We start from the raw sequence: 27728 nt of genomic DNA, 5'->3' as shown, positions 1-27728 counted from the left end.
TTGTTATATTTTATTTGATATTTCTACGGCTCTGCGTATAGTAAAATGTGAATTATAACTATAGTATTGTAGGACGTAGATCTTATATAAATATATAAATAGGATAATAAATAATAAGAATATAAATATTTTTTTATAACTTTGGTATTATTTTATTACGATTATGGATAATTTTATTATCATACGGGTTTATTTTTTTGTATACGATTTTGATTTTGAAATAGGTATTTTAAAAATAATCTTTATACTTAACATACCTAATACATACTATATTATGGCATACTAAATAATAATTTTTTTTTATTGGGGATCGGGTACCAAACAAAGTGTACATTTTTGGGTCACCATCATGACAAAAATGTTATTTATATAATAAATAAACGGCCCCCGGCTAAATAGTAAATAAGCCAAGAAAACTATTTTCAAAAAAAAAAATCGATCGTACGTATTTTTAATTTTATAATTTATTGTTTTACATAATTAATGCTTTTTTTAATATATAATTAACATATATAATATTAATAGACATAATTTTGTATATCAAATGAGGTGTTAATTTTATTTCGAATTGTACTATTTGGTTAAATATATAATAATATGCACAATAGGTAATACAATGTAGATACATATAATTTTGAAGGACCGCGACAACTTCCGGAATTCCTGATGTGGTCCTACAAAAATATCGATTGGGAAAAGTGTAACTACCGTACTACTGTCGTAGCTAGTATTAAAAATATATCATGTATGTATATTGTATTATTTTTGTTACCTTAAGTGCAAAATCACGAAATACGCCGAGAAGTGAAACAGGCCGATTTTTAAGAGTCAATGACTGGGATTATGATTATGATTATTAATAGTTCTGAGTGATTTTATAAATTCCATCATATACGTAACACACAGGAATATTGACTTCATAATATTGACCGAGGCAGTTTTATAGCGTCAAAAACGTTTTACGATGGTCAAAAAAATATATACATCGAATGAAAGTCGTATCGGTGTAATTATTTCTGCTTTACTACCGGTAGTATAATACATACATAAATATTTATACCATAATACCTATTACCTACCTTTACTTTATTACACTACTATAAGTATTATACATAAATAATATTATTATATTATTTGCTTTTTAAACTGCGAAATCCATGTATAGATAAATATTATCACTATCGTAAAATGGTGTTATCGATGACTGTGTTTTTCCTGGCTCGATGTAAAAATAATGCTTATAGACGTCACCGATGATTTTAGAGATTCACTTGTCGTTCAGTTTGAGTAATCAGAAATAATAAATACATATACAAATTATATTATATTATTAGTTATTATGTATACCGATGTTAGATACCTATAGGCTATAGGATTAGTCAAAGTAGGTGATCGGATATCGTGTCAGATTAATTTAATTATGGGAGGAGGGGACTAGGGGAGAGACAAAAATCCTATAGAAACAAAAGACTACCGTATCGCGAAAAAATATTATTATACGTAGCAATAAAAACCAAACGGAACACCACGGAAACCAATAAAATCGTATACGATACACGTTGGCACTCGAGTAGTCCACTGACTAAAACACATAACTCGCGATATATATATAATACAAGATACACATATATTATATTTTAAAGCGATTCTATTACTGAAAAAAACGGCACTACCACACACGTCGAGATAGTATTATTAGTATTTCTCTTTTCCGGTGTGATGTGCAAACAACAGTATATTATAGTACCGACAGTATAATGGTGTAATAATATATTATTATAATTTTTTGTCAGTGGCGTCAGTACGAAACTAATATTGGCGGGTGGTCGTCTTTAACGGTCAACTCCCTTTAAATTATTTATTGTTGACGATTCCTTTATATTTTATAGGCTCTAAGGCGAGTCTGGTTACATACAACTTGTGTGTCCCCGGTAACACAAATTATGTTCTGAGATATCTGCAACCGATCATAATCATTACCAAAATACCAACACAAATATGCTATTTCGATGCGATCTACGACAGCAAGAATCAACAAGTCCAGCATAGTAAATACCTCCGATTATTACTAAATGCTACATTATTTATTTGATAACATGCGAGATTCCCCCTTCCACAGATGACTCGGGCTTTTGCGCATTTAATGTGGCCAGGATCCACACGTAGTATCGTGCAATTTTTCGTTCGGCGGAGCGTAACTGCGCGATTGTCGTCGAGGCATGCCGAACTATAGGAATATACCTAGGTAGACAACAACGCTTACCATTTTGATCAGCTTCATCTGTGTGTCTTAAGATCGTCGCCGGGCAGAGTGCATCGGGCGCGTAACACGCGCGTCTACAGGATTCACCCGATGGAAAACGGTCGATGAAATTCGTGCGGTACCAAATATTATATTATTATGTGAGCATATAGACTAGATGAAAAAAAAAATAAATATAATATTATGTTCGAGCGTTATTGTTTTTGTTTAAATTAAACGCGAGCACGCGAAACTGTCTCTGTCGCCGAACGATATCAAAACGGAACTGTACGTCTTCTCAGTCGTCGCGATAATGTGCCGGTAATCATAACCGGTTGGGCATGCCACGCTCGACTGACTGCGATAGACGATAGTGCGATCGGTTTGCGGTTCGGCAGACGGCGTCGGCGGTGGTTACACGCGTTCCGAGACACGCGCAAGCCGTCTGCCGTCAGTTTTTTTACCATCCAGTCGTACCTGTCCGCCCGCAATCTAGCGGATGCCTCGCACGTAAACGTGAAATGTGTGTTATCGTGTTATTATACCAATTGATTAGTACACTATTTCTGAGCGATGGTAATTTTACAACGCACGTCTCATTATGCCCATCTGGTCGCCACGCACACGATATTGAAATAATTACACAATATATCATTATATAAAATATATAGCCGAATTACCCGACCTAGCCCGGGAAAAAAAATATGAGCAACATATTATAAAATGTGGCACTCACTCGGTGTTATTTTAGTTTTCAGCGTAACTCAGTTCACGTGCATGATATAGGTGTCAGCGTGTACCCCGCTTTGTGCACAAATCCAGTCCACCCGCGGTATTCAACGCTTGTGTACATAATAGGCTTAAGTACAACAACTTCAAGAGCTAATCGGTGTGGGTGTGGGTCTGCGCGACAAAATGAAAAATTTTAAAATAATATTAAAATGTACAATTTTTTTTTTAAATCAGTTCAGTAGTTACTGAGTATAGCTATACGACGTATTTTTAATGCCTTTTATGTATAGAACACATAGACTATAAAGATAGATAGCCATATAGGTATATATTGGTATTATAAGTACCACGCAATAGCGTAAATAGAGGACTTTCGGGGATTACGACTGCATCGGGGTCCAGGAGTTTCCTAAGAGGAATGTCCTTCCAGAATACCGAGTTTAAACTGAATTGAAAAGTAGCGCTTTTGAATTTCACATCTGCAGGACCGAAATTTTGTATTTACGTCAATCGTACGGAAATTACTATTCAAAATACAATATATTTATTTGCAAACATTTTATATTAGGTATACTATTTAAAAAAAGGAATTGTATGATAAACAAACATGAATGTTATACTTTCGTCTATATAGGTTCTATATAGGTTATTTATTCAGTAAATATCATGATTGGATTGTGATCTATGAAAAATGGACGCCCCTCCCCCCCGAATGGGACAATTCCTCCCCAGACAAAAAATTGAGAATAAAAATATTAAGCAATAATATACAAATTACAAATGCAAATAAATAAATGTAAGTATTGTTTAAGAATATGTTCAATAAATAATTATTAAATTAATATAATATAAAATACATAATTCAATAATACTTCCACATAACTTTGGTTTATAAACCATTACACATTTAATTGGGTAATAAATCCATAACGTGAATCACGATAGATGCTGATATGATGATCGTAATTTCGGGTAAAACAGAAGAACCTATTTTACAACGTATTATATTATGTGTAAAAAAATATATATTGATTCAGGGGGGAAGGCACGGAGGGGAAACGTCCAAATACCGAAATATGTAGAAGAATCTTGATCAAACTATATAGTCAAAGGAAATTATTTATTTTGTTAGCTGTTTAAGCAGTGGTTTGTTGACTTTCCAACTTTTTTGATTTTATCCCTCTAACTTCTAAATTCTAAAAATGTCATAAGTAAAGTAACAGTTAAAAAAATGAAATATTTACATTTTTGGAGAGTTGAATTCAAAAAAATCTGGGAAAATCAATTTTAAGTAGATTTGACGAAACATTTAAATGTGTTCAGTTTTCTTATCGGTTCACTAGATAAATCGGTACATTGAAATGAAAACACCGTTTTAAAGTTGAAACCATTCCATGATAGTATTAAACAAAGGCAGAAAACCACCGCTTTCGGACCCTTAAAATACTATAATTATTAAATAGTTAAGTAGTTATAATTTTTGTAGGGCCAGTTTTGCTTGATGGAATTATAATATAATGGTTAATGCCATTATTCCACTAATCACTGATCTCAGTTCATCTAATGGCTAATACTATTAAAATATTACTATTAAATCATAATAGTTTTTACTCAATCAATTATTGTACAGATATATAATTTTCAAAAGTTAAAAAATGATTAAAAAAATATAGGCACTTTTGTATTAATTATGAATTTGTATATAATATAGATAATATAGTCTGTACAGATACCTACGATCTGAATCAGGGACTGGAACCGTACTTGACCGGTTTTGGACCGAAACCGGAACCCTTAAATACATTTTTTTAGGAACCAAAACCGAAACCTATATTTTGATGTGGAGGGTTTTACGATTTTTTCGGTTCCAAAATCCAATAGATATTTTATCTATGGTGTAAGTAATAACTAATTATTAGTAATAATAAATAATTATAGAATAATTGTAAACCTATAAAAGTTTATCAATGCTAAGAAATAAGAATATTATTATGTGTACAAGTACAACAGAATTTTCATAAAAGAAATACCAAAAATCCAAATTCTAATTTCCATGTAATCGATATCAATATTATTATTGAATCGCAATTCGCAATAGCTGATGTAGAATTTCTGAAAATAATAGCAATTTGGACGTTTATAAGTGATTCAGAATTCAGAGTAAGTTGTCATCCTAATGCGGGTATCGTTAACTCTTTATTCTATACCATGCTCTGTACGACAATTCTACTGTACCTACTACTAAACTGTTTTTCCGTCTTCATTAGCGCGGTATATTATATTGTTTAAATTTATATTTTTATATATAAGTTATAAATTATTATATCAAACTGAAACATGGGTCACCCAAGTGTGTTAAAAATTCATTACTATTTTTTTTTTAATAATAATTTTATATTTTTTTTAAATATTAAAATATATTTATTTATTTTAATTTATTATTTTATAATAATTTATTTTCTTATAATATTACCTAAATTCTGAAATAGTCACACTCAATTACAAATACCTGTCACTAAAAAGAGGTTATTAATATTATGTTAATTTTTTTATATAGTACTTTATTGGTAAAAAAAAAAAGTCAAATAATAAGGGTTAAAACCGGTATTAACCGAAACAGAAACCGAAACCGAAATTCGATATTTTTAAAAACCGAAACCAGAACCAAAACCAAAATTTTAGGTTTTTGAGAACCGAAACCTAAACCCAAACCGAAAAAATCATAAAGGTTCCAGTCCCTGATCTGAATGCAGCAACTACAGTGTCACCATGACACCATATTATAACGTTGCTTCGTGCTTGCCAGTCACCCTCAATATATAATAATATTATTAAATATAATCACTTATCAGTATTATACGGCGAGTACCTATAATATCATAGGTAACAATAAATATTACAGTACCTATATATATTTAATTGATATTAATTGTATAACGCTGCAAAGGATTTGAAATAAATACATTGTTATTTTATTCCTGAAATTGTTGATATTGTAATTATATGATATAAGTTATGATATCGACACGAGACATGATAGATACTAATTATAGCTTCTATTAGGTACCTATATTGGATGATGTTTGTGGTGCTAGATCTTGAAGTGCGCATGTGTTGCATGTAAGATCGCATTTTTTCACAATAAGAGCGTATGTGATAATAGATGAAGAGTTACTACAGGTAAAAATATTCAACTCTATAGAATTTAAGTTAACAAAAAACAAGTTATCAACTTATCGGTTGTGAAATTTTTATTATTTGCAGTACACTTATTGTTTCGTTGAATCGAAAATTATTATGAAACCAATTTCGTTTTTATAAACACGAATTCTATAAAAAGTTGACAAATTATACGTATTAGTTAAATCTCCATAATATACGTTACAGGTTACCAAATTGTCATCACTAAAATAGTCTCCACAACCAATAAAATGATTTCCTTGCAAAAGGTTACAATATAATCACAATTTAATGACATAACAACAAAATCGTGATATAAGAAAAAGCAGATGGGTGTGATAATTAAGTGTTTAATTTATTAAGGATTTTTTACTACAGTTGTCTCGGAAATCGAATTACTTTCTCCATTACTCGAAGAACTGTATATTTAATGGTAATTTAAATTTGTAATTGTTTATATACATTTTATTTATTTATTTATTGTAGGTATGACATTACACACATTATTATATATATCATGAGCACACAACTAGTACAAGTATTCAGTAAGACTATAAGTAAGAGTTAGGATTATCAAATTCAAAACAAATACTTACACTATTATAACACTATTATTTTAATATTTGAATACAATTTCAGCAATGTATTATAAAAATAATTGAAATTGTTAAGTAACTTATAAGCTATGTAATATGTATCCAAAAATTTAAATTGTAAGCGTATGCAGTCTATACATTATTCAATTATAGAAACAAAAATAAATTAGAATTTATTTCACTTTAATTAACTTGAGTTCTATCCGATCGATTTATGTCCAAAACACAGTATTTCTAAATCTATTTAGGTATATAAAATATTTTCAAATTTAATTTTGGTACTTGCAGCGTACTTACATTTTGAAACTATTATGAAATATCTGTTCAAAAATGCTATTAAAATTGTATTAATTTACATGATATAGGTATAGAAATAACATTTTTTTCCTTTATAGACTTAAAAATATTTAAGATTTAATCATAAAATAATTGCTAGGTATATACAGTATAGAATTTTTCAAATTGTTATTTAATTTCAAGACATCTCCTGTAGGATTCTATATGTCTTAATGCCGCGGTAAAAATGCCACATATATAAACAAATTGCACGTAGGATTATATATCAAAATAATATAATACGTGAACATACCAACATTACGCCATGCAGATAAACGGCAATAAATTATTAAGTTAATTAAATAAATAAAAATTAAATTATTAAGTATTTTTTGAGTATTATCGATATTTTTTTTTTAGATACTCGCACAGTTCACAGATTATAATATAGTGAACAGTACGAGTTATATTATACTATTTGTAAAAGCAATGTGTATACTGCAGAATGCAGATACAGTATATTATATTGTTGTGACTACAGTGTGCTAGTACCTATGCGTGTAATGGATTTCGAGTAATATAATATAACTAATCAAAAAAAGGGGGTTAGTCGTTAAGCCGTCGCATTGCATAATACATATATTTACGAAAAACGACTGAGACAATCTGTCAGCATATATTATATATTACAAAGTATTAATTGTATTTTATCATAGAGGTGTGTCTATTTTACATTTTTAAGGATACTTATTTGTATTATAATTTAATTAAATTACTAGCAAATATAATTATTTATTTTTCTATTAGGAGTACCCTTATAAGGTAGATTAAACTTAAAAATTTCATTGAGTAATAATAAACGTAATGTTGAAAAAATTTATATTTTTTGAATTATAGGTACATAAATAAAACAAAAATATTACAATAGGAAAAAATCTTTATTTTTCGTCGTAATTTGAACTTTAAATGTCTACAAAAAAAAATTATAGGTACCTACAAAAACTTGATGTTTTGAACTCTGTAGGAATAACTTATAAGATACCTTGTAAATATTACATTTTCAAGTCTTTGTATTAAAACTTTATATTTTATGATTATTATGAATTACAAATTTAAGTACAAAATAATGTGAACATTTTCGTAATTTTGTCAAAAGTATTAAAATAGTCGGTCATATATATTTTGATATAGTTTTAAATGTCTATAGGAACAATTTATGAGGAACCTTGTATACAATTTTTAAGATTTTTGACCGAGAAAAATAAAAACTAATATTTTAATGTCTATATATTACATTGCCTAAAATTTGTCTCAATATTTTTAACATTTTAATGTTTATAAAAAATTTATAATTTTAGTATAATAGTAGAATGTTACAAGTTTTAAGAATCTAAAATTTTTTTTTTTAATCACAATATTTTAACAATTTTCTTACAAATGTTTATATTAGCATTTTTACATTGTAAAAAATGTTGTACTTCCTAAAAGATGACCACGAAATTATTGCCAAGTTCTTTTTAACCTATAATTATACAGCCAACGGGGTGGTACATTAAATGGGTATTTTGTCGTACATAATTATAGGGTACTAATATAGAGTTTATTAATGAAGTTTTATCACTCACCCGTCCGTCGCATAATATTATTAACACTTACAAAAGGTACATTTTTTATGATAACCTATGTTTCTATAACACGAGTACCTATACTCGAGTGTGCATGGTATTATAATGTGGTACCTATATTATACAATTATGGTAGACTCATTAATCATTATCGTATGGTCATATACTCATATCAATCTTAACTACTGGAATAGTGGAATGTATTTATAACATTAGTCTCGGTAGATTTGATTTATTGCTGTTATAATAAATTATATATTTATATTATAACTATTAATTATTTTCACATTGTATTACGTAATTCGTATACTTAAATATTACATTTTTCAGAATATTTTAGTTATTGTAATTTTATTATAAAATAACAATATTACATAAATTCAACGGTATATACGCTTTACACAGTTTTAAGTTAAAATTTTGATAATAATTAGTACAGTAGGTAGTGCCTATAGGCACATGTATACGTGTTAAAAAATTATCTATTAATTATTAGGGAAAACAAAGGTATTGAAGCTACGGATGATTGAGTAACGCATTGTATTCATTATCATATAATAATAAATTAACACCGCACCGCTACAGTGTGCTAATGTAATACTTATATCAATTATAATAGCACAATGATTATGAAGACTCATGAGAACTCCAAAACAAATCTACACATAAAAGAAGTATGGAAAAAAACTTGCATATAATATCAAGTTAACACTGCTATGTGTTATACTTGGTATTTAAAATTAATAGGACTTTTTTTGTTATTAAGGGATGTCTCACACTCTCACCTATACAAAGCAACATACCAAATTTGCGTTAAACATAACCAATTTTCTGTTGTTAACTCTAATATTACAGTAAATTATACAGTTATTATCATACTTAAAGGTAAGAACATTATCTGTGTTTGTACGTGGGTTTTTTTAATATTTTAATTTTTAAGATAGTTACAGATAGTTTCATAACTATAGGTATTTACAATATTACAGTTTAAATATGCTTATAAGTCAAAACAATCATAACTCTCTTAAAAATTAAAATATTGCAAAAACCAACTTACAAATGCAGATAATGTTCTTGCATTTAAGTTGAATATTATGCCTATTAATTTTAATATCAAAGCTAGCCTCATATGCGAATGTATGACTAAACAACAATTTGGTATTGTAATGAAAAATTTTTTATAAGATAGTGATTTTTAAAAAAATGTTCTTAATATGTAAATCGATAATATAAGGTAGGTACACATCACAAATAATCATAAATAACATAATATATTCCTACACATATACATATTGCATTGTTTAAGTGTTGTTAAGTTATTAGTTATTACCTACACATTAAACTATGAACGCGTAGATATTACATGGATAATGATAAAAACGTTATCAATTGCGTGTTAAAGAGACATTGTTGATAACTCAAACATAAAACTACGTAACTAGGAACAAAACATTTTTTTTTTCATATAATATATTTATATTACATGCCTATTATATTTTTATTTATTGCTGTTCCACCTTTTTACATGCAATTATATTTGTTCTTAATTAGCTTATTATTTAAAATGTACAACTATTGTATACACACGGCATAATAGTTAAATAGGTTTTTTCTTATTTCTAATAAAAATAAATATTATAGATAATATTATATACCCTATTCTATTAAAGATAGACAACTATGAAAATACATATGAATGTATATTCTGAAACGTCATAGAGTTATACAATAATAACATAATATCTATAAGTGCTAAAACTATACCTATTCAGAATCTAAAAATATTGATAAAATGATAAGCTGCAATGTAGGTATCAACTGGATTACCTTGTACGGAGAATCATTAGCTAAATAAACGTTTTATAATTGCAAAACAATACGCACAAATTCTAGCCGTGAGCATGTAAATTATATTATAACACGTCTTGATAATTTTTTAGCAATGTGCAGTTTCTTACTGGAATGTTGTTTATATTTATGCGTATTATAATCGATCTAAAACATGTGTTTCTATTATGTTGATATTACTTTTAAATCGTAATATAAAAAAAATGTATTTCTTTGTTCCCACTTGGGTGGGTTTTTAGATTATAATAAACAATATAATATTACGTTTTATTTACGTTACACAGTATCCCTAAGGAAGGATAAAAATCTTAAGTGGGGATAAATTACTTGCGGCTGTCATAATTCTATAACATGTGTGGTACGAATAAAAACAACAAACAACATTGTATTCAATGGGCGTTGTAGTTAACAGTATGGGAATCACAGTGTCCACTTGAATGCAATATCGACTTTAATCACTTCTCTCAAATTTAATCTAACCATTTAATTTATCAATAAAAAAATTACCAAAACTTACCCTTGACCTTTTTTATGCCGGATGTCCAAAATTATATTTTAGTGAACGTGTTAACCATTCAACCGAGTCACCGAGATCACTTAGATAAGTATAGAAGAGCGTTTCTTAAATCTATTCTATACTATTATACGAGGATGGTTTTTATAAACAACTATAAAGAGAACTATAAAACCGCACAAGTTAGACTAAATGTATTTTTTGAAACACGGTTGTAGGTACGCATACCTAAAATTAGTAAATTTGTTTATCAAAATAAGCACGGATTAATAAATAACTGAACTACCTACACATAGTGAATAGAGATTATAGTGGTAGACTGAAAGATAATATGTAATCATTTATTGTAATTTGTACATTATTTTAAGGTTGTAATGTTATCTTGACGTCAGTCGCAAAATATTTAATAAGACATAAATGTTTATATAATTCATCAATAGTTTATTATAATGTACCTACATACTAAATTATAATATAACAATGATTAATGAGCTACTAAAATATAATTATATAATCTTTATTGAATTTTATTATTTTTTTCACCAAAACCCTAATATAGGTTAAGTAAGGTAATATGGTGTAACAGAAATAGCTGAAAATTGTAATTAAGAGGACGTCGCATCCGCATATGTTGTCTCCGTCTTACACGCGTACGACATACCAAATTTTGTGCTCAGTAAATCTTTATTACTAATTATTAGCTCCGTTAGTTTAAAAATTAGAGTGAATTGACCTCTTATAACATTTAGACGTACGATTTTAGGGCTTATTAGGAGCTTTTTGTTAAATTTTAATTTTAAAACAAGTTAACAATTAACAATTTACAATTTTAAAATACTCTATTATCTTAAAATAATACGCTTTAAAATTAAAATATAATAATAAGTCCAAGAGAAATACCCTAGATAATCTACCTTTAAATTAAGAGGTCAATTTACTATAATTTTTTTTAACTAGCGGAGCTAAATGTGATCTACTGAGCGTAAAATTTGGTAGATATGCCGAACGTGTGTAAGACGGAGACAACATAATATGCGGGCGCGAAGTCCTCTTAACTATGTAATAAACTAATAGCTAATAAGTAATACATTTTATTCTTATCAATAATCTATAAGATCAATAATTAAGTGATATTTAAATTTTTTAAATGTATGTGAACAGAAATTTATCATAATATAGTTACCTACATATAAATATAATAATATGAAAGGTCTTTCTGACTTTTCTATTACTATATAAAATGAGATACCTTGAATTCCTTAGAACAATTAAATTACTTTAACTACTTAAGCCAACATTTGCAATGTACAAAATATAAAAATAACTAATTTAATACCGTTTTTTGTATCTTTCCTTTTTTTCCCATAATAAATGTACTTAATGTATTTATGTTTACAATGTTATGCTAATGACCATAATAGTCGAAACAGAAATTGTACAATTTCAAGACCAATAAAAAAAAAAAAACGAGGTAGGTACCCTTAAAATATCAAAAGTGCAACTATAATATTATTGCCAAAAAAAAAAATAATACAATTTCATTTCATTATAAAAGAAAGACGAACAATTACTGTTGTATTTTATCTACTATCGCTCTAAAACTAGGTACCTATCAAAAGAAATACTGATGTTGAGGACAGGTAACCATGTAATTATACCTAATATATTTTATGATGTCTAGGTACTGTATCTACTAAATTTAATACGATTAAATATTTTAATTTAATTTAATTTTGATAGCACGCAATAAAACCAACATAGATAGTTAAATATTTAAAATAATTTACTTAAATATTAGAAAATTGAATTATTTGTATGCAATGCATTTCAATATGCTTTGAATCTAGATTCTAAATGCGGTTAATCATTAATTTTACTATACCTATGACATATGATCTGGTTTTAAATTTTAATACAACTAGGTAGGTACATAAAAATTTGAAGCACACTAGAAATTTTAAAATTGCCTTACTGAAGGCCTTTGTGAAAATGATGTTATTATAAAACGTAAAAAGTTGTAAAAGTGGGGGTATCATCTAAAAAAAGGGGAGCGTGTGATGTACTTGGAATGTTTCAAGCACAGCGAAACGACTGAAACGTGTGAAGAGTTGAGGGGCACAGAGCCGTATAGAATATTGATTTTGAGTGTTTGAGTGTTTCTATGTCTGTGTAACATTTGAGATAATTCAACGCTTATTAAAAAACTATAAAATTTGACTTATTTTGGAACATACAAAGTTAGGTTTAATAATTTTGGGGTTTTTTGGAAAGTTGTAATTTAATTTAATTAATATTCATTAGATATTCATGCGAATTGTGCGATTATATTGGTTTACATTTAAATAATGAAAGTGCTTAATTATGTTTAATGTGGATCAATGGTATGGTTATTTTATGTTACGTGACTTTTAAAACATAATCATGAATATGAAGAATATAAATCTATATTAGGCTAGGAAATGTCGTTTGGAGCAAGTGGGGGGGGGGGGGGGGTATCGCCCTTCCACCAATTGGAACTTAGTTGTCTATTCCTTTTATTATGCAAAATACGGAAAAATATTAATATCAGAAAATAATATAAAAGTTTTAAAATATAATATAATAATAAAACGTAGTATGTTTGGACAGTCTTCGGTAAGTTAGATTAAAACAAGATGAAAACAATTTTTCGCATATTTTTTTTTTGTATTTGAATATATGATTCTAAATTCAACCCCACTCCCATTAAAGTTTTATAAAAACTACAACTGATGGTGGGATTAATTAATATGAGGACGAATACGATGGAACAACCTATATAGTATGCAGTATTTACAATAAAAAGGGGGAAGTATTTAACCGTTCTGCTGTACAGCATAGGCGCAACTCGCAGGGAAATAAGGGGCTTAGCCCCCCATACAAATATACAATTCTTTTGTTGTGTGGGATCGAAGCCCTCCGCTAACATTGATGTTAAAAATGTTAGCCCCCCCTAAAATATACATTTTTCTTATCACCAAAAATTCGCTGACAATAGCTAACAAATTCAAAATCCCGTGCATATCTATAGACTTGATTATTATTGGCTTCCTTTACGCTGCCATTTTTGTTTTTATCATCAAATATTTGATTGAGAAGGGGTATATAATATGCAATATAACCTTGTATATTTCAACCATGGTATAGACACAAAAAAGTTCTTGATTGTAAAATTAATACGTAGTTCAGATCATTCATACCTATAGCTACGCTCAGAGTCTAAAAACTATAGTTAAATTATTAAATGTCATATTATGAAGTATTATAGCACCTACATTATTATAATGATTCAGTTACAAATATTTTTTTTTATTGCACTAAAGTTATTTTTTTTTGGGAAAGAAATATAAATTTTACACGAATGAATTTGATAACAATTTCAATACATACACAATATTATGTATGATTTAGAACCACACCCCTCACGGATCACATAATATACATCAACATTTAACGTCATAGTGATTTAGTCGAGTCGATATTATACACACAACAGCGGTATACGTATTTTTATTTTTAGAGTATAATATGGGCATTCGTATAATTTCGTATATAGGTAGGTGCCATTTTTTTTTAGTGAGAGCAAAAGACGATTTTTTACGCTTCGCGTCTCCGTTTAGTTTTGACGAATGACCGAGTAACACGAAATATTAAACCTAACAACCGACACAACGTTAAAAAAAACTCTAGTTTGAAAACATAAAACTACAATATTGTTGTGTACAATATTTCAAGTACTCGCCGAAATGACTTGTCCGTTGGTCGTAAAAAACGAAGGGGTCACACTCGTTGCTTATATTATTGCTCAGCGCCACAGCCCATCAGACCTTTCAACCCGAGTTTCAACCATTGTGGAAGTACCTACATTATAGAATATAATACTATACATAGGGAAGAACTTGTTCCCTACAATACATTGCCGTTTTTAGATTACGTTTCATTAACAAGCATTGTAGTGCAGGCCCCTTCTTGACGCACCCAAAAGTAAATGTGATAACCCTTTTCGACTAACACTCGCGAAAATTATCATAAAAATCGATACGCCGACTAGGTAACCACGTTTTTACGTTTAGGATAGGCATTAGGTATGACGTATGAGTAGACAGCAAGGTATGGAAATGTCAATGTTGCCCAATGTTGTGAGTGTTTAATATATGAGTATTATAATTAAAATAACTAAAATCTCTAGTACTTCATTTATACGATAATTATATAAATTACTTAAATACTACTACCTAATGTAATGTAGTATTACCTATACTAATCATAGAGATAATATTAATGGTTATATTATTTACATGATGCAAAATATGATGATACTTCTAATGTATTTTTAGTATAATCAATATTATGTACACAATGTAAAAGTCAATGAAGCACAGGGGCGGATTCAATGGGGAGCTATTTTTAACTTAAGACTAAAAATGTTTTTTTATTATTTTTAACATTTGATATCAGTATGTGTTGTAAGTTAACTGTTTGGTACCTATTTATTAATTGATTACAATGTTGTATTTTACATAACTGTAGGTATACGTTATTTTTTAACACTCACACAAATACATATATTACACTTTATTTTATCTTTGAAAATATGCGATATTCGCCTCCTCCAATAAATAAATTTGAATCCGCCCCTGATCAAGCCGGTCATCAGTTTGTTGCAAATCTATAATCAAATATTTTATTATTAACGTTATCTACACTTCAGATATTGAACACAGTTGTATACCAACGTCCAACACCATAAAAAACAGTCAATATGATAGTATAATCAATGTTAGATGAAAATTTGATAATATATTACAATATTTTATAACCATTAGATTCGTTTTGACGTGTTGGCAGTTGACCGTTTGGCACACATATAACGGTTGAGTAATCAAGTAGTAAAACATCTGTCTAAATGCAGGTAAGCGATTTATATCTGCCAAGAATTGGAAAATTTTTAAATCATTTCTCTTGAAAACCTAAACAAAACAGAATGATATTCTATACATGGGTATTATTCGGTTTAAATTAGGATATCCGTTGTTCATCGTGACTCGTCAACCTTATCGTTGATATTTTATTATATTCATACACGTTGCGCCCAATGACTCACCGTTAATCGTAACTTGTTAGCTGTGATTTAGTAGTATATCAGTATCTCTGTGACGTAATTTGAAGCACCAAAATCACACATAGACGTTATGGGCAGTTTAGAACATATAGCTTTACATAACAAATTTACATTTGAAAAAAAATTTACATTAATCTGTAAAAAAATAACAGAAAACATACGATACCGTTTTTAGTGGATATTATAGAAAACTAGTAAAAGTTGAGTATAATAGGTAAAAAATACTAAAAATAAAATCAAAAATAGTGTAAGTTACAATATTTTCAAATGCCGTTTTTTACGTAATTAAAGAATAATATTATTATCTACATACTATGGTGCACATTTTTCTCTCACATTTTCTGAATTCGTAATAAATTTCCCATTATTCAAAAACTTAATTTTATAGGTATAGGTATAGGTATACGATGACATAATAATATATTGTGTTTCTATATAATTTGTACCTACCTATTAATAAAAGTTGTACACATATAGAATCCTTTTTTAGCTTATCGGAATCGTACAATATTAATATATTCAATAATAATAATAATAATAATAATAAAAACAACATTAAAGCAGTATGTTTTTAACAGACCTTTTAAGGAAAACATAGTTTTTATTTTGAGAACACGTACATGTCGTTTCTATGACTCAAGTCATTGGATAATTCACTGGGGATACCTAACCGATAAACACTGGTACAAATATATCATATTATTTTCAGACGAATACTAAACAAATCTTGATTTTACGAGTTTAATGCCCGTATGCATAGTAAATTTATGTTTCACATAAGACATGTTATACTATGTGTTATGTGACACACAAATTCATTATGCACACGCATAAAGGTATTTTTATTCCAAATTTCTTTAAACACCATAATATTACCTGTAGATAATCAACCGAATATCGTACATACTATAATTTCGCCGATGTTAGATTATTTATTAAACACGTTTAAACATTCTAAAAATAAATCAACCAAGTACCACAAGTACAAAAAATCTACTATATTGGAGCATAAATGTAATACTTTTTTATAGATTGTAAATTGGCTTTAAATAACAACAAAAAATATGACCCATCAATTTTAAGGGTTGGATGATTATAATTATAGTTTACGTGTTTTGTGCTGACGACAAAAACTAAAAGCTATTTGTAAAGTCGTAAAGATACAAGTAAATTCCGAATTTTAAAAATCGCGGATTTAAAATCACAACAATTTACCTATGATTTTCTTGATGTTATGAAATTATTGAATCGGTTGCACTATATTATACACAATACAGCGGTACACCACCAATGGTTCATGGTGGTCCACCATGTATAACACTATAACACCATGACTACGTACCTATAATTAACTATCGTAATTATTTCGATATTTTATACTTCAAACAATTAGGTTACTTATAGACGGATATAATATGAGCTAACCGACTAAAATGAAGTTTGACAGCTTCATGTCTATAAGCTATAAAGTATAGGTAAGTATATAAAATAATACTTTAGATATTATTGTTATTTATTATAAACATTAAGCTTATAGTCAATATAGTTCGTCGTATAACGGTATCAGTATTATCACTAGCCAGACGTGCATTTCAGTATTTTACGCAGCAAACCATAAAGATCGAACGGTATCGTGATGATATAATTGTATTGTTATCCGACATCACTAGATAGTAGATAGCATTATAACTGAAGTACGTACTTACTTATATGTATACCTATTTAGGTATATACAATTATACCCGATATTATATTATAATCGTACGCTTTACAGAATTACCCAACAGTGTTAAATGTTTATGAACTATAAACTATAATATAACTATAATAACTATAATATTATATTATAACAATGGTAAGCGAAGACGCGCGCCGGTAACCGGTATCCTGAACGATTTCGAGGACGAACGGATAAAATGATATATTTATATTGTTTTGGCGGGAAATCCGGTCGACGGAAACCGGTAGATAAAAATAATAAAAAAATGATAATATTATTATTATTCATAGGCCTTATATTTCTACAAATTCTATACCTCAGGGTATAACATTATGCAAGGAATTTTTCGGAGTGAACCGGTGTAGACTTCCACTTAAAAAAAGTAAAGCGGTTCAATTCTAAAAACATCGCTGTTGCCTAACTGATTCATAAGGATACGAAACACGGTGGTTTACTTTTTTTTGTACCACACAACGAGGGGGTCGAGAAAATATACCGGATCTGGGTTTGTCCCCATCCCAAGATGATCACGTGATTCTCCCTTTTTAATTTTTTCTGTAATTTTTGTTATCAGTTTATCACGTAAATGTCGTTATCGTAGCGATATCTAACAATTTACGGGAGGAGGGGTTAAGACCCCCTGGTAAACCGGTGCAAAACCGTGTCGATTAACCGGCACCGGTTTAGCGTGCCGATTGATTGTCCTAGAGGATTTACACCGGGAAAATTATATTGTGGAAAAAAAGGCGAAAACCGTTTGTACATTTTTCAGGTGTAGTATTATAGGTAATATTGTTATTATAGCGTAGGTATATGGCTGGTAGGTACTCACCAAACCGGTCGTCATTCCCCGGTTACGGAGCGTTCGGCGCCGACGGCATAACAGCGGTCGTCGTTTCACAGATCGCGATCACACGTCGGCCGATGTCACGATATTAGTCTTGTAACGATTTCGCGTGCGGCAGTCGGGATTCGCAATCACCGAGGGACGGCTGAACGGGACGCGGCGAACGGCTGCACACTGCGGACGGCGACTGTTCTCCGGTTCTGATGCGGCCCGCGACGGCGGCGGCACCTCCACGCGCACGGCGGTGGTCGCCGGTTCGGACGCGGTCGCGGTGTGTACACGACGGCCGGTTCGACAGGGATAATAATAATAATAATAATATTTCAGTTGTTCTACGGCCGCAGACGACGACGACGACTACGTCACGACCACCAAACCAACAGCTGCTCGCTGATGCCGCCGCCGATGCTTCTCCTCCGCCACTGCCGCCGAAAGACCATTGTGCCGGGGCGCACGCGCCATCATACTATTATTATTATTCTTTTATATTATTAATATTAAATGTTATATACACGACGGACTGGGTGTGCGCGACGTTTGGGTGTGTTTGTGTGCACGGGCGCGTGTGCGTGCGTAGGGTATATAATATATATACGTGGTGTGTGTATATATATACCTGCTGGACGGGGAGACACGCACGTTGCAGGGGTGGATTCGCCGAGGCTGGGCTAGGGACCGTTAACACCGGAACAGCTGCAAAAAAAAAAATTCATTGCATTTTTGACGATTTAACGCCTATACATAATAATTGTGAATTAATTTGTAACACTATACCGTTATACACTTATACAATATATAATGGGATAGGTGTAGTAAATAGGTAGGTAGTAGGTAGTATAAAGATACCTAATTGCGGTCGAAGTTGCTGCTCATAATTTTGTTATTAATCAAACGTTATTATATTAAAATATGTGAGTTCTACAGATGGTTTTTATAGGATCAAAAAATTAAAACCTGAACAAATTACTAATAATATTTATAACATTAAATTGAACTTTTATTAGTATCGCCGAATAGTGCATTAATAGTGTAATTACATCAAATTATTTAATCACTTATGCTTATAATGGTATTAATCTTTAAACTGTCGAAATAAAAACTTATTATCAAAACTGAACCATGTATCTATATATGGCTATAGTTTTAATTAATCGTACGCTAATGTTGAAAACATAATTACGTGGAAAGTCAAATCAACTACTGATGGTTTCTTTTATTTATTATGAATATTGTGTTTCGATAGTATCTACCTATAATAGGTATATCTAAAATGTTTTATTTTTCTTAAATTATTAAGAAGGTATAATAATAAAATATATTCTCAAAAAGTGTTCTATGGAATCAACCGGCCAATAAAATTCAAATGAATGACCTGCGCCAATGCGTGGAACCCATGGTATTACGTAAGGTAAGTGCTGTAAAAAACAATATATCGTCGGTTTAAGATGACGATACCAAATTCAATACTGTCGTCGTCTTTTCGTCGCATATAACATAATATAATTCAGGAATATAATATATTATATTATTGTGTAGTCGTGTAGACATCAGTACACTCTGATCGCTGCTGCGTAGTCGTTATACTGTTACATTAACATACGTCGACGGCACCACCACCGCTATAATGGATATTAAATGTCCGTGCCGTGTAAACGCGTGCGCGTGTGCCACATGTGGAAAGGATTGATAGAAATCGTATTTCATCGTCAGACATGTGCGTGCGGGGGCGATCGCCGTCGGCATCCAGTGAGACTCCACGCGAGACATCGGGTTACGTAATACTGTTATTATTATTTGGGGTGCTGGAGAAGGTGTTTTGGTCGGTAGATTTTATGCCGGTAGTGCTGCCTGATCGACACTATATGTCCAATTGTATATTATTATAATATACACTATACAGGGTGCCCAGTGCCCACTGCCCAGGATAGTTTTTTCAACAGTTAACACGTCAACAGTTCATCGTCTCGACGAGTCTTGAAAATATCTAGTTTCTAGTTTCTAGTGTTTCTACGCACACAATTTGAAGTCATAACAAATCAACATTCTTGTTATTTTTTTTATCATGCCTATATAATAATGGTATTTTAAGTTTTTTTTCTTTTTTGATTTACAAACATTGTACAGTATAAATTTCATAATATGCTAAAGAAAATTATTTTTCTGAAAATGTCGGTTAATAAAAATCAATATGATTAATATAATAAAATTCGAATTTCAAACGATAGTAGTTCATTCTATATTATAGCTGTATATAATGATTATAAAGTTATTTGTGAGCGGAGCAGAATGGAGTGGCACAGGGCCACTTCCCACAGGGGTACACCAAAAAATGTTGACCCACTACTCGTTAAAACTTTAATAGGTACTTATTAATTATAACTTATTAAACCCCATATAGTCATTCAAAATTCGATTAGTAAGTATCAAAATTCCCAGATAAATAGATAGGTATTAAAAAATGATGTCAATGAAAATATAGTAAACAAATAATATGTTTAATTGTTTTTAAAAAACTATGTTGGGTAGAACTAAATAATTGTAATAAAATCTTACATTCTTACGTATATGCTATATAAATAACATTAAATCGTCATACTGTAATTTATTTTCATAGAAGTAAAAGCAAAAGTAAAATATTTTTTATACATTATTGTGTAGTTGTTAGTTGTTACTTGTTTGTAATCAGTATGACTATATAGTATATACTATTACAAACTATAATTATTATTTATTCAATTTATTTTTTTTGAAACGTTGGCTTATAATGGGCCCCCTGCGAAGGGCCCATGTCATTTGTAATTTGCATACATCGCACGCAATATATAACACGACGCACTGTTTTTAAAGTTTTGATAATTGTGTAAATCGTAATATTGTTATAAATTATATACATAATAGTAATTTTTTTTGTACAATCCTCCAACCGTCGTCATTTCTAATTTAAATTTTCAAAACATATTTGAATCGAATATACGCGTTAAAAATAAAAATCAACAAAATAACTGATGATCAAAATTCAAAATGAATAACTACCTACCAAACGATTACATTTTACCGTTAAATCGTATTCACATTTTCACAAAGGTTCTCCCGTATAGGTATTTTTCTAAAAAAATAAAATTATCTATTGAAATATAGGTACCTAAATGTATTTGAATATACTTTAATTATTAAATTTAAATATTTCTTGCAATATTTGATATCTTTCGCTACATATAAAACCCTCTAAAAAGTTATTGTATATAGTTATTAATATAATATGTAGTTAGGTATACTTCATGGTTGAAATATACAAGGTTATTGCACATATACCCCTTCTCAATAAAATATTTTATCATAAAAACAAAAATGGCAGCGTAAAGGGAGCCAATAATAATCAAGTATGTATGCGCAGAATTTTGAATTTGTTAGTTTTTGTCAGCGTATTTTTGATGTTTTTAGAAAAATTGATGTTTGTGATATCCCTTTACGCAGCCATTTTGTTACTGATGATAACGGTCTGAGTCGATATGCAACAACCTGTATATTTCAACCATGGTATACTTAACATTTAGATTTTAGTTGATCAACTTAATTTAGTATTATATTGTATTATTAATTGTGCATTTAATCAAATTGCATCTCAAATACTGTTAATTAATTTATTAATAATGATTAATAATTATTATTATTTTTAGACTAGTTAACTTAGACAAAAATAGATTTTGCTTTACCCGTTATCACACTTAAGCGTTATCATTTAGTATTTTCATTCAACTATTAAAGTATTTGTTCTATACAAATTAAAAATAGCTTGCAGATTTTCAGGTACGTATGTTTTATACTTGTAATATATCTATACAATTTAAAAACCTTATAATATTTCCCCCTTGATTATGTATAAAATATTACAATACTATTTGATTTGTCCAATTATAACCCCGTCTGATGGTTATTCAAATTGATCATGGATGTAGATATCATATAGTATTGCTATATCGTATAATAATTTATACGTTATACTTTGCTAAGAATCACTTAATATAATATCATCCGAATCATTCTACGTCTTCAATTATTATGTTGCAATCAATACAAACACTTGTGATGTTTAACTGATGTAGGTATTAAAATTGTTATAAGTTATAAGTTATGACACTTATAAAATATGAAATTACAGATTCCATGGTGATATATTATAATAAATGAATTAATTCGATTACGTGTGTTAATACTTAATAATAATATAAGTAATTTCACTGTAAGCAGTGCGCTCAAATTTTTGATTTATTTTTAAATTATTTAATATCATATATATTTAATTGAGTTTAAAATGTTGTTTTAAAAATATTTATTAATAGGGTAATAGCGAAATTTTTTTTTAAATAATAATCGCGAATCCAGATTAAAAGGTATTAAAATACATGTATAGATATATTTAATGTGAGGGTAAATATAAATTTAAAACAATTTGGATACTAACTACCATTGTACGACCATTTACATATTAATATATTATAAGACTTAATAGTTTACAGTTATAAAAAAATTACAGTCGAAAACTGACACAGACACTCGCAGTATAGGTATAGTTATTGTATAGTTGGTATATATGACAGTACCGCGTGTGACGTGTGCCCACACAACGAATACCTAATAAGGTAGGTATAACTGTCGAAAACAAAGGGTGCGATTACAGCGGGGTGAGGTGTACCGGTCTCCTCAACAAATTATATTATATACGTTTACACCGGATATACGGTGTAGGATTATTGCAGTGTATAATATCATGTTTGCTACTTACATATCTCGTCGATAATATCATTAATTCAGTTGCTGCCGAGCGCACTATTCGCACAATAACAAAAAATATTCAATCGCTATCACTGGTTCTAGGCTACGTAATGATAACAAGGCTTACGGAAGACCGGAAGTCCGGATTCGCGTACGCAGTCGAGATGACTGAAAGCGCGAGTGGACCAGTGGCAGCGCGTGCGTCGCTTCTCAAATCGATCGATAATACGAACCACCTCGACCCCATTGGCCATTTTATGGCGGCGGTAATTTCGAATAGGTTCGGAAAGTAAAGCTTATTCAACAGCGTTCATTTCCTCAAACTTAGGATTTTATAACAAATCATACCTATAGTCTTTATAATACAATAAGAGCACTATACCTATAATAGCATAACATATATTGTTATTTATTAATTGAAACAAATACCTAATATAATCGCTATTAAATAAATTACCAATGTATACGTGTACCTATAATAATATTATTATAATACATTAATGCATACAAGTCATGTACGTGTATCATATACGGATACGAGTAAGTTAAAAATGATGTATACCTACAACCTTTCCCAATTGCAGAGGTAACTTCTGTGGCTTTAATCACATTCGTATTAATTTTTTCTCCCGCTATTTCAATAAATATTTTTAAAAAAACTTTCTATTATCTTTGTATTATTCCTTTTATTCTTTTTTTAATTCCTTAATTTAAAATTCTTTTAAATTTTATTCTTAAATCTTAAAAAAGATAATTAATAAAACAGGCATATAATTTAAACACTAAATATCTACTTGGCATATGGCCTTTGCACAATGCACTATATATTATATGCTTGTGCTCATTGATTTCTTATAAAACGTATAATGATTCAAGTGTAACGACAATATTATATGTTCAAATTTTGACTATGTAAATACTTATAATATATTATTTATTTTTATAAAAACATTAAATGTATTTATATAGTCAACCAATAGGCAATAGTATTAAAATATTATGATAATTATAATTTAGTAGATAATAGGTATAGTAAGTATAATGCAGATTATAGGCTCTAGCAATTAAATATTAATATACTTGAAGGTTGTGTCACAATAAAAAGACGTGCAGTATTCTACACAATATGCATTTTTTGTATTATTATGTAAAAATAAGTAAATATTTTAACTCTAAAATAAGCCATATAATTATAAAATACTTTACAACATATTTGCCTATACCACCTATACATAGATACATAATATAATATTATTATTTATAATACTTACTATGGGTATATTATAGTATTATTATTCATTATTTCTTTGCGTTTTAATCTTTGAAACAAATTATTGCAGTTGACGTTTTTCTTGAGTGATATATTTAAAATGTGTCTGTCCGTGAGCAGGCATTTATTTTTGGTTACGAAATGTCTATTATAAACGAAGGGTGACACGTGCATGTTGCGTCCATATAATCTACCACATTTTAAAGTTGCAGAAATAGATTTTGACTGTTTATAGTAGGTACTTAGTTCATAATAAATAAGTATACTATATATTCTGGTATAATGTCGAGTACAAAGTTAAAATAAATAAATATTAGGTACTTTTTATCTTGACACTTAGGTACAATGAAAAAAATTGTACCTATGGACCACAACAGGGACTGTAATAATGTTAATGTCTAAACATTTGAAATTTTATATCCGGAAAACGATACTTAGTAGTGAGCTGTAGATACGCGTAGATGACCTGTTGGTACTCTCCATTAAGCGTTATTTAATTTTTAATTTATTTTTATATAATTTTTAGTCGTTGCCTCTTCTTTATGTTCTTTATGTAACTATTAAGATTAAAATATGAAATTAGCCATATTTACCAATATTATAATTAGTGTACTTCAAAAATCTTTAATAGTAAGTCATAGATTATTTTTATGAGCACATATATAATTGTATAAACGTTAAAACAATTAATCAGATTAAATTGTTATTACTTATTACCTACCTAGATTTCTTGTGCAATTTGTCCACTAAATTCTGTAGTCATACGTATATTACCTATTAATTATTATATAATATTATATTATATGATAGGATATAGCCATATAGGTAGGTACATTAGTTAATTTGCATTTTTTTCAAACTTATAAAGCAATAACGCTATTTATGTATTTTGTTATAACTTATTAACAGTCCTGTAAAGAATACTTTTAAAAAATACTTGAGTAAATACTCAAAAACATTTGATTTAGGTATTTAAGATACTACTCAAATACTTTAATTGTAAAGTATTTCAAATACTACTCAAATACTTTGAAAAAGTATTTGGAATACTTTTCAAATACTTTTGGTTTTTAAAGTGGGTTTCTAATTATCGTAATATAAGCACATAGGTAGTAGGTAATCTAATAGTTATTTAATAGTTTTAAAGGGAATTAATATTGTCATTCAATATTCAATAACTTTTTTTAGAAATCTGGTTCTCATAAACCTTTGGGCTTCGGCTAACACAGAAATACCGAATATTAAATAAAACTATAATTCTATTATTGTAGTTGACAATAATATTTTTCCAACCAATTGTTTCGAATAAAAATAAAATGTTCGAAATAAAAACCAAAGTATTCAATACCAAAAAGTATTTAATACAAAAAAAAGTATTTAAAACTACATAGACAATTGTCATGTCTAACAATAATCAAATACAAGCAATTACAGCTTACTGTCGTTTGAAGCCATTAAAAAAAAAGAAGAATCCATCGAAGTACACTAGTTAGATTACCTAATTAAAAAAATATTTTATATATTATCCGTGCTTTCGAATTTATAAAGTATACCTATATGTTATTAAAATATACTTATCAGGATTATAGTTATAGATACTATAATATTTAAAATACTTTTATTAAACAAACTATCGAGACAGAATCATAAAATTTTTAAATACAGTAAATTTATTTAACCTAGTATAACATAAATGATACATATTATTACATATAAGTACTTAGATTTTTTTTAAACGAATTTAACCCTATGATGTGTAACTAATTTTTACAATGACTCCCCCGCACTGCACAGATTGAATTATTATAAAAATAAATAAAATAATAAACCTAGAATATTTGCAAATTAATGACGTAGGTACATTTACTTTATCTTAATATTATGTAATATGAGAAAAATAGAAAATGTTGATAACAGCTGGTAGTGGATATTTCATAATCTTGTGTTCAAAATCTATGTTTGAAATCTGTAAAAAATAAATACTTATTAATGTTCAATAACTAAAATTAGACATCCCAATAATGACGTGAATACATATACACATTACACACGTAATAATTCCTCTATAGTCTATATATACCTCTATAATACCATATATAAGACAGGGGTGGTCAAATGGTCGGTCGCAGACGATTTCAAAGGCGATCTCCCTTGTTAGAATCTATTATTATACAATTAGTATCCCCCCAATAAAATCCCAGTGACCGCTGCCGACAATTATTATAGTTGTTCGTATTTTTATAGCTCTTCAAAAGAAATATATATTATGAGAAGATCTTTATCAAGACAAGTTTGGCCTCCCCTGCTGTGGGACATACAAACCAATAATGACGTTATTACATACGTCGATAATGTGCGTATTCATTTCAGTCATCACTAATAATAATAAATAATAATAGATATCATGAAATATTTGAAAAATAGTAAAATACCTATACATAATATTCTTCACAAATCACAATCATCAATATTCCCTAAAGTGGCCGTTCCGATATAAGTATATTATGTAAGTTAATATTTTCAATTTAATAATAATACCTATACATACAGTGTTCGGTAGTAACGTAACGCAAATTACAAACTACTGTAACGAAATTACTTTTGCAGTAGGTAACGCCGTAGTAATTTCATTATATTTTATTTAAATTAACGCAGTCGTAACGACATTTACTTTTGAAAAGTAATTTCTATGGAGTAACATGTTATATTCCTCGTTATGAAAAAAGTTATGAATGTAGAATGTACGACAAAACCTAGGGGCTAGGATATTCGAGAAAAATTAAAAATCAATTAAATTTATTAACGATTCCGAAAGTTTCCGATGATAATCAACAATGTTATTATTAAAGATCCCACGAATTTAATACTTATATAGGTATACACATTTTTGTTCATGACGTAATAATAATTAAGGGGGATTGGGTGGCGGGGATTTCCTGTCTTTGTCTAACACACGTGCACCATA

General features: G+C 29.1%; 1 protein-coding gene across 3 annotated transcripts in view; it reads right to left on the bottom strand.

Annotated features, from left to right (window-relative positions):
• The window catches only part of LOC100160941 (disheveled-associated activator of morphogenesis 1), a 50809-nt gene extending 27153 nt beyond the window's left edge, over positions 1-23656 (bottom strand). Inside the window, exons 1-2 of one of the 3 annotated variants that reach the window (XM_016803492.2) lie at positions 23504-23656; positions 18706-19413 (exon numbers count right to left, since the gene is read on the bottom strand). In XM_016803492.2, coding sequence (XP_016658981.1) covers positions 18706-18720 — 15 coding nt within the window. In that variant the 5' untranslated portion in view covers positions 18721-19413; positions 23504-23656. Of the gene's footprint in view, positions 1-2263; positions 2800-11016; positions 11292-18705; positions 19414-23503 lie in introns of those variants that run through there. The other 2 variants (XM_016803493.2, XM_001947021.5) reach the window with 2 other exon arrangements.
• Between the last annotated feature and the right edge of the window lie 4072 nt (positions 23657-27728).

The sequence above is a fragment of the Acyrthosiphon pisum genome, chromosome A2, assembly GCF_005508785.2.
Source record: "Acyrthosiphon pisum isolate AL4f chromosome A2, pea_aphid_22Mar2018_4r6ur, whole genome shotgun sequence".
Classification (NCBI taxonomy): Eukaryota; Metazoa; Arthropoda; class Insecta; order Hemiptera; family Aphididae; genus Acyrthosiphon; species Acyrthosiphon pisum.
Note: the sequence above shows the minus strand (reverse complement) of the source record. Positions and strands in the feature narration are given on the sequence as shown.